General features: G+C 55.1%; 1 protein-coding gene across 1 annotated transcript; it reads right to left on the bottom strand.

Moving 5' to 3' along the window:
* Positions 1-1,254: 1,254 nt before the first annotated feature.
* Positions 1,255-2,099, bottom strand: IUM83_04542 (Isoflavone reductase P3; the record flags this gene model as incomplete). The annotated part of the gene is made up of 2 exons (XM_067928628.1): positions 1,255-1,513; positions 1,588-2,099. The coding sequence occupies 2 exons, from the start codon at positions 2,097-2,099 to the stop codon at positions 1,255-1,257; spliced, it is 771 nt and encodes a 256-aa protein (XP_067796173.1).
* Positions 2,100-9,193: the final 7,094 nt, after the last annotated feature.

The following is a 9,193-nucleotide window of genomic DNA, read 5'->3' on the forward strand; positions in this document are numbered from 1 at the left end:
GTAGATTCACTGCAGAATAGGCCGAGACAAAATATTCATCGCTGTAGTGCTGACTGAGCCCTTTGACAATGATGCTCGCTTGGCGCGAGGCTAACCTAATAAGATGCAAACTTTGATGATGCACCGCATACTGGCCGGGTCACTGCCATTCGCATCATTATCATCCCTTACTTGCCTTGCTGCTGCGGGCTGATTTCCCGTCCCAATTGTACACCAATGGCCTACGCCAGAGACCAGTGTAATTTGTATGGAGCCAAACGGTGTTCACAAGAAGGGTGTGTAAAGCAAGCAAAGGTCAGGGGTCTGCGTATTGCCCACGGAGTTATCGAAATTGCTCGCAGGGTGCATGAAGCGAGCCGAAAAGGGCAGCAATTGCATTGAACACGGCATGGAACCCCCTGTAAAGTACTGGGATGCAATGCACCAACACATAGGCCAAGTGCTCAGCGCACAGGAAAATATGTTGAATTCGAAGTAGAGGATGCATGAGATATTTTGAAAACATCAATGATCATGAAGTGAATAATGTACGCCCGAAGTTCCGAGCATCACTTTAAAACTCCAAAAAGTGTTTCAAATGTTTTTGGGGCTCAAGGTTGTCGTTCGACTGATACATGGTATTGCCAACTACACGTACACAAAATGAAGTCTTTTGCAGATGTGTACAAGAATTCGCTTGTTTGACAGTTTCCCAACTTTTTAGCACTTCTCCAGCCCAACTCACATATCAAGTGCACCAAACACAAGATCGAATGTACTTGCCGGCCTCGACAGCGAGAACTACGTTCGTCTTGACCTAGACCGCCGAATCGGATGCACACACCTTACATGCTACGTAGTATTATGTATTCTGCAAGCACAAACTCCAACTAAATTCTTCAGCGTGTATTATACTACAAGCTGTAGAGTCGAGTGTAGTACTTCAGTAGTGTCATATCGCGATCTGCGAATTGGCGTAACTGTGCGTGGTGGTCGCAATCCTCGAGAAGGTCAATGACCGACGCACACCTTCAAACAAATATCACTCCACAGTAGATAATGAGAGGTGTACGCGACAAGAAGAACTGGGATACCCTAACGTTGTTGTAGCATCAGCGTCCACTATATTCAAGGTGCACAATACTCGGTGCTTTGGTCGATGTACCAACAGCAACACTACATAGAAACCACGCGTGACTAGACTCGACGGTCTGGTTGACTGCGTGAACATCTGTACGTCAGCGCGCATGCACACTTCTTGCGTGCCCGCAGCGCTTACGCAATGAAGGACTCGTACTTGGCCGGGTTCCAGTCCGGGAAGAACTTGGCGGCCGTGTCCGCCACCTCCTGCTCTGTGCCCGCCACGCCGCGACCCTCCTCGAAGATGGTCGTGAGGAAGGCCACGAAGTCCGTGTTGAAGTTCTTCCTGTTCTCCTCCAAGTCCACGTAGCGCACCTCGATCTTCTTGTTCAGCTTCTTCTCCGCGAGGTCGCGGATTTGCAGCGGCGTGAGGCGCTCGGCCTCGAACGGCAGTCTGGCTCCTCCAGCGCGCTCGTGGGGGCCGTCGACAGCACGTGCGCCACGAAGCGACCCACGTCCGTGCGCGACGTGATGCTGAAGGCCGTCTCGCCCTTGCCCACGACGTTCATGTAGCCCTCGTCGTAGTGGTAGCCGAGGAAGTAGGGCAGGAACTCGGCGAACAGGCCCGTGTAGAAGAGGGTGAAGGGCAACTCGTGCTGCGTGAGCAGGTCCTGCACCTCCTTCTTGGCCACGTTCGGGCCCTCCGTCACGCGCACGCCGTACTCGGCCGGCACGAAGAGCTGGATGCCCGCCGCCTTGGCCGCCGGCACGATGGCCTTCTGCACGCCCATGTGGTACGGCGACACGGTGCTCACGGCCACCTCGCTGCCGGTCAGCGCCTTCTTCACGGCGGCCTCGTCGTCGTACGAGACCTGCACGAGCGTGGCGCCGCGCGCCTTGAAGGCCTGCAGCTCCGGCTTGCTCTCGTCGCGCGTGAGGATGGTCACGGACACGGCCTCGCCCTTCTTGAGCAGCTCGTCCGCGACGGTGCCGCCGACGCCACCGGCTCCGATGATGGCGAACTTGGTGTAGACCGACATGGCTGTGGGGTCGAGTGGGGTAGATTGGGGTAGAGTGGGGTGGGGTGGTGGCTCGACTTACGTCTTGCGGGGACGATTGGATAATGAGGTCGCAGCACGAGCGCGCCTACAAGTCGCGTGTCTCGCGCGTCGGAGGCGCGAGGGCGACTGTGATCATGGCACGCTGTCCGTGCTGCCTGCTGCCCACGTGGTCTCCGTCTAGCAGACTGTTACTGTAGTAGCAGTGTGCACGGGAATACCGTAAGTTGGGATCCCGAAAATAAGGCATCGTTCTCGAAAACAAGTGCGTGTGTCTCGAAAAACTGACTTGGGTAGCGACGAGCCGTGATTCGTTCCCGGTACCGTAACGTGGCTCTTGGTGACTTCGACGTGCAGCTTCAACACCCGTAGATAAAGTTAATCGAACGACGCTCGTCGCACCTATCAGAAGCAGAGGCGGTGCTTCGTCGACTACTTTGACATCGACACAGTTGTGGACTGCATCGGTAGCGGCTTTTCATCTCTATACGAGTGTTCGGAATTATATAGCAGTCCCTGAGTCGTCTCAGACTAATTGCGTGCCGTGTTTTCGAGCTTGCCCATTGGCTTCGTGCCCTGTTTATTCAATATCCTCGGACTTCCATGCTTACCTTGCCGTTGCTGGCTTTCTCGCTGGTTTGCTCGATCACGGGTCATTCGGGTGCACAGAGTCTATTTCGCGATACTGGTAAGCGTTCTGCTGAAAGTACAGTAGAGAGATCCATACGGCATATGTGAGATTTCTACACTGTCAGATCGACTGATATCCACGAAGCAGCGCGCGCGGACGACCCCAAAAGTTGCTCGATCTTAGTTACTTAGATGCCTCCCAACCAGTTGAGAACTGCGTTGTCAAACGAAGAGCAGCATTCCAGCGGCGAGGCGACGAGAAATATCATAGCTGCTTCACATGCCCTCAGTTAAGTAATCCCAAGAGATGAAGGAAGAAGGCTACAGCACATGCATTGGGTTGTCCGTGCACGCTGGATCGTGTGGGTTCAGCCGTGTTACTTGGCGAGTAATACTGGCTATGCCATATTGACAAGAACCGAGTGCGCAATCGAAACACATGTCCAACATATGAACTATCCTATCCTATATATTATACTAGCCGAGCGCCGCCGCTTCGCGGCGGTGGGTGTGGGTTTGGCCACAGTAGTGTGGGCCGCCCGCCTCCGCTTCGCTCCGGCGGGCTGGTTGGTTTGCTTATACAACGCTTGACGTTGGGGTATGGGTATGCCCGCCTCCGCTTCGCTCCGGCGGGCGATGGTTTCGTCAAAGGGATGCATTGCTAATGTGAAACGCACTTCCAAAAAAGACATGTATTTATGTAATTATGAAGTGTGTACTGCTGAATGCCTACTCCGCCTAAGCATCTTCGAATATCTGCCTGTACACAATGTTGTCAGTGTATGCACCGTCGTCTTCCTCCAGCTCCGGATACTCGATCAAAGCCTTGAACTTGGACCTGGATGTAACTCTCGACAGCGCCACGTAGAGCTGTCCGTGGGAGAAGCAGGGTGTCGCCAGATACAAACCTAGGTTCTGGACGGTTTGGCCTTGGGCTTTGTTGATGGTCATGGCGAAAGCTGGTACAACTGGAAACTGCTTGCGTCGCAAGCGGAAGGGGAACTCGCGCGCGTCCCCATCGCTGACGAAGACGATCCTTGGAATTAGAACGTTTTGGCCTATGCGCTCGCCAGTCATGATGGTAGCATGAATAACGTGGGGCTTGAGCTGGACAACCCGTAGTCGCGTTCCGTTGCAGAGGCCCAAGTCGGGGTTCAGGTTTCTCATCATCATAATTGGGGCGCCTTCCTTCAATGTAAGTTTGTGTGGAGGAATACCGTTGATAGTCACCGAATGCAACACCTCCGGCTCGAAGAAGTTTCCTTCGTTGTCGTCATCCACTGAATCCACCGATAGATACTCGCGGGCCTCCCCGGAGAGTCGTTCAGAGACAGCTTGGTTGATGCGGTGCACCACGGCGTTGGTAGTCGTCAAGATGGTCCTGTTGGCGAAGTACTCGTCCGTAGCAACCTCGGGATCGTTGATGTCGGCGTACATCTTATCAATAATGTTCTTCAAACCCCGTGGAACAGCTCCAGGTGTGATTTCTTCGTCTTCAATGTCGTCTCCTTCTTCGTAGATGTTGTCGATCAGCATATCGCGCGGAATCTTCACAAAGTCCCTGCCCAGGGACCTGTTGACCTCGTGTCTACCCTCTCCCACTTGTAGGAGAAACTCCGAGAAAGCTGCGAGCTCTGCGGCGGTGCTTTCGTTACTTGCCGATTGTACACGCATGTTTTCCGTGAGATGCAGCTGCTTGAAGTGTCGCCATAGCGTAGATGACTTCAGACACGCGCCGATGGTCTCCGCTGGTGTGCCGCGCACTACCACCGGCAAAATCTGGCGGAAGTCACCGGAAAGTACAAATACTTTCCCTCCAAAAGGCTCCTGGTCGTTACCCATGATGTCACGCAAAGACCTGTCCACCGCTTCGAAGGCGTGCCTGTGAGTCATTGGAGCTTCGTCCCAGATAACCAAACTGGCTCGCTCGATCAACATCTTGAGGCGCGATTGTTTGTAAATCGCACACGTCGACTTGTCGTTCAGCTTGAGAGGTATCTTGAACGTCGAATGCGCTGTGCGCCCACCCATGAGCAACAGCGAAGCAATTCCACTCGAAGCCACAGCAATCGCGATCTTCCCGGACAGTCGCACCTTCGCCAGGATATGCCGCAGCAGAGTTGACTTTCCTGTACCTCCCGGGCCGTCAATAAAGAACAGCTTGTTGCCTTGAACTGGTGCTTCGGCCGCCTGGATGATTTCGTCGTAAATAGCTCGTTGGCCGTCGTTCAGCTGGCTTTCTTGGTCCACAATGGCTTGAAGGGTAGAGTGCTGGTACCCCTCCAGTTCGCGTCGAATGAGGTTGTTCCGCAGCAGCGAATCCAGCACCAGCCGCGGGTAGTCATCCAGCTGAGGGAGGTCAAAGTCCGCCACTACGTAGCCATTGATTTGGAGCAGGTCGTTAAGGTCCTTGAGTGTGTGGAACCTGATCATGTCTTCCTTCTCCTGTCCTTCCAAGCCCCGGTATGTGTGCGCGAAGTCTTCAGAAAGAACGTCGTAGAATCGATTCCACAGAACGCGAACCTCCGAAACTTGAGAATAAACAATGATCGTCGCGAAGAGCTGGCGGAGTTGGTACGGCATCTTGAAGGCAGCGGCTTCTTCCATACACGCAATCCATTCTGCGTCGTCTTCAAGGTAGCCCAGTTTGAGTGCGGCTTGGCGGTACGACGCATACGTAACACCATCCACTGTCCGAAGCTTGGCAAAGGACTGAGGTCCCTTCCGGTGACACAGCAGTACACGCATGTAGAACCGCTCCATGTCCCGAGGGGTCACATGAACCATCCGCCCAAGCGCCGCTTGGTATTGTTTGCGACGAACCCATTTCTTTGCCTTGTCATCCCATCGGAATAGCTTCGGGATGTCTTGGTACACCATGGTCTTTGCAACTTGGTTCTCCGGAGCCTCGCTCGCACACAATTCGAAGAAGCGGGTCAACATCGAGTGGCGACCGCGAGTGAGAACTCGATCCGGGTTGTCGCTCGAACGGAAGGTCACGAATTGCTCGTTCTCCAGGTGGATCGTCAGCTGTACGATGGAATGCGTCTTGCCTTGAACGGAGAAGTCGAGAAGCCGCATACATGCCTCTATCGGAGATATATACCTTGCGTTCAGGTACCGAAGAATCTCGTTGGGATCCATCCTTGCACCGTTCGACTCCCCGCCCACCGTTTCCACAGTGATTACAGCCTTGTCGGACCCCTTGTAGACGTACTTGTACAGATATTTGACCGCCGTGAGGGCCGTACAAACCTCCACGTTGATATGGCAGTTGTACTTCTGCGAAAGGTAGGGATTGTACGGGACCACCCATTGGTTAATGGTGGCGTTGTCGTACTCCCTTCCCTTGAACTTGAGTACTCCCGGTGGCCGGCGGCGACGTCTGCAGACAGGAAACCCGTTCACGTTTCCTTGGGTAACCTCTACCAACGGCTTCGGGTATCCCTTCGTGCACTTTCCGTCCTTCATGCAGGGGCTGGAGGGGTTCGCCGCGCCACATGGACCATGCATCATGCAAGTGAGGATGGTCTCGTACAGCTGGGGGTTGATCTCGGCGTCCGGGAGCTCCGAAGAGCACAACTTGTCGATGATTTGTCTTGTACGCGGCTTGTCTTCGTCTGCGAGAATAATCAGAATGTGTGCGTGTGGGAGGCCCTCTTCTGGAACTCCACCACGTAGATCCTCGCCAGAACACGTCCCAGTACGCCTTCATCCAAGTCTTTCAGCATCGCCGCCAATTTCTGCTGCCAAACGCGGGCTACAATGTCCGGGCGGTCTTGTGCGCTTTGGTTTGGCTCCGGTATCTTTTCCTGGATCTCGTCCCACGTAGGGTTGCACGTCATAGTAACGAAGACGTCCGGTTTCCCGTACTCCCGCACGATAGCCATGGAATCTTGGTAAGACTTGTACATGGCCCGCGGACTCCCCGAATGCGTAGCTGGTAGAACGATGCGCTTGCCGATTTGGTCCAGGAAGTGTCCCGAGCGACGCTGCGGTTCATCGGGGTGCTGGAGCGCCCCAGTTTCGCGGTTGTACTCCGTCAATAGGGCTTCGCCCTCGCGCAGAACCGCCGTGTTTTCACTTAGAAGCGCGTCTCGAACCCCGCTGTACTGATCGGCGCGAAGTTCAGCTTGATGGGATGCCACCCAACGCAGTTGCTCTTGCTCGCACTTGGCTCGTTGATCTACGCAGTACTGCTGGAATAATCGCCCACCTTGGTGCAGTACCGACTCGTCACCGACTTTCTGGAATAACCGGTAGGCTACATGCTCTCGGAGGGACATTTCACGCTTCTTTCTGCGCACCACGTTGTTCGCATACACGTCTGTGTAGGTCCAACCCAGTTCTCCATGCGGAAGAAGTAGTGGGTACTGCAACGGGTCATACACAGAGTGCGTCTCGAAGAGCCGAAGCAGCGAGTGATCTTTAGTACGCAGAAGGATGTCGCGCGGGCTGTCCAAGTTGCCATCCTCGATAAGAGTCGCCCCAACTTCCGAGACCGTTGGTAGGTTGTGGGTTCGTGGGTTTGACCTCTTCTCGTGCAGCCGGAACACCATATCAACCACCTCCTTTCCCGCCGCCTGGTCGGCGCGCAGCTTCTCCGCGAAGTTGAGATATTGTTGCGCGAACGGATTGCACTCCTCCATCATCTGCTCCATCTCCAGCAGCGTCCCGGCGTGGAGGTCAGCGAAAATACCTCGGCGACGCTCCGCTCGCTGTTGCATGTCTGGATCGACGATGTAGATCTGGGCAAACTTGGGGGCATGGGCTCGTTTGTGAACGTATCGATACGCGGAAGTAGAGAGCCCAAGTAGTGCCCCATGGCTCCTTGAATACGATACGTGTATACACCACGTTGTCCAGCAACGCTCTCGTCTTGGTTCACGTCCCTGAAGTTGGACCGGTTGCTACAGGAAGCCCCAATCGACGTGAAGGCAAAACTTGGTTGTAGGCACGAATGCGGCGCCGAAACTCGGCATCCGTGTACAACTGGTGCAGTCGCGGAGGCGCAGCTCGTAGTGAAGGTAGCTGCACCGCTCCCTCCAAACAACAGCCTTTTTGGACTCTGCAGGCCATTTCCACGCGTTGCAATGAGGGCAGATCGTAGTTGGAGGCAGTCTGTGGCGCCCATTAACGATGTTGTCGCCGCTGAGCATGGAGACTCTGAAATCCTCCTGGTTTGCGAGTGCATGACCTCTGCGAAGAGTGCTGCGCCGTATACGCTCCTGTTGTCGTCGTTCCTCTCTCACCTCCTCCTCTTGAGCGTCTCGAACCGTGGCTTGATACTCCCGAAGAGCCACTCGCTCTGCTTCCGCTTCTTCTTGCGTCAGATTAGCCCGACGTTCTTCCTGGCGAACGCGTTCGCGTTCCTGGCGTTCTTCACGTTCATCTGGCGTTTCTTGCTGGCGTTGTTGGGCGTGTTGTAGACGATCGGTCTCCTGCATGATCTCCCGTTGTTGCTCGGTTTGGTTAGCTCTTCTAGCGGCCTGTAGTAAACGGCTTTGCTCGCGCGCTGTGCTTCGTTCGGCCTCTGTTAATAGAGCCCTACGTGTCCTTTGGCGTTCTGCATCTCTACGTCTTTGACGCTCGCGTTGGGATCCCGTCATGTTCGCCCTTCTAATTCGGGCTCTCTCTCTGTCTCGCGCGCGGCGTCGTTCTGTTTGAGACGCCGTCATTGCAGCGCGCCTCCTACGCGCTGCCTCCGCCGGGGTCGAGCCAGGAACTTGCTCCGTTGTGCTGACATCAGTTGCTACAACTGTAGAATCAACAGGCGCCGCTGCCTGGACCGGAGGTTCTTCTCTGCGGATTGGTGGAGGCCCAACAGACGTGTTTCCGGCCGCAACATGACTCTCGACAGCCGTGACAGTAGCGGCCGTGTCTGTCACGATAAGCGATTGAAATTCCTTGTTTAAGTTGTATCGTTTAGCCCTCCGACGCGCTTGGCGGCGCTTTTAGCGGCAGGCTCCTCTGGAGCAGCCGGGGTTGCGTTGATACGCTCGTTGTCCCGCAAGGCCTGCTCGATCTCCTCGCGCGTCCATTTCCTTTTCGTTCGAGCCATTCTGGGCTGCGTACACGCAACAGAGTCACATGACGCGTTAGACATAAAGTCTAAGAACACCGTCGCCATTTCCAGGGTCCTATACACGCGCCCCGCCGCGGACACAGAAGCGCAAATAGGTGCGTCCACCTAAAGCGCCGGTCCCATACACGACCACTGGCCCGGAGATGAGGTAGGTCACCCCGGCTTCGCCGAGATCTGCCCCATTTACCCCGGATTGGTATGAGATTTCCCACGCCGCTGGCGGGCGGACGTGGGCACCTCAGGGTCGCGGCTCCCAAGAGCGGTCGCTGCGGCAAGGGCACGCGCAATCCTACGTCGGCGGCGGGTGCCAGCTGCAGTCTTTCTTATCATCTTAAAATGGGTATTGCTACCCACTTTAGAG

This window comes from Phytophthora cinnamomi (genome assembly GCF_018691715.1).
Source record: "Phytophthora cinnamomi strain GKB4 chromosome Unknown Contig17, whole genome shotgun sequence".
NCBI lineage: Eukaryota > Oomycota > Peronosporomycetes > Peronosporales > Peronosporaceae > Phytophthora > Phytophthora cinnamomi.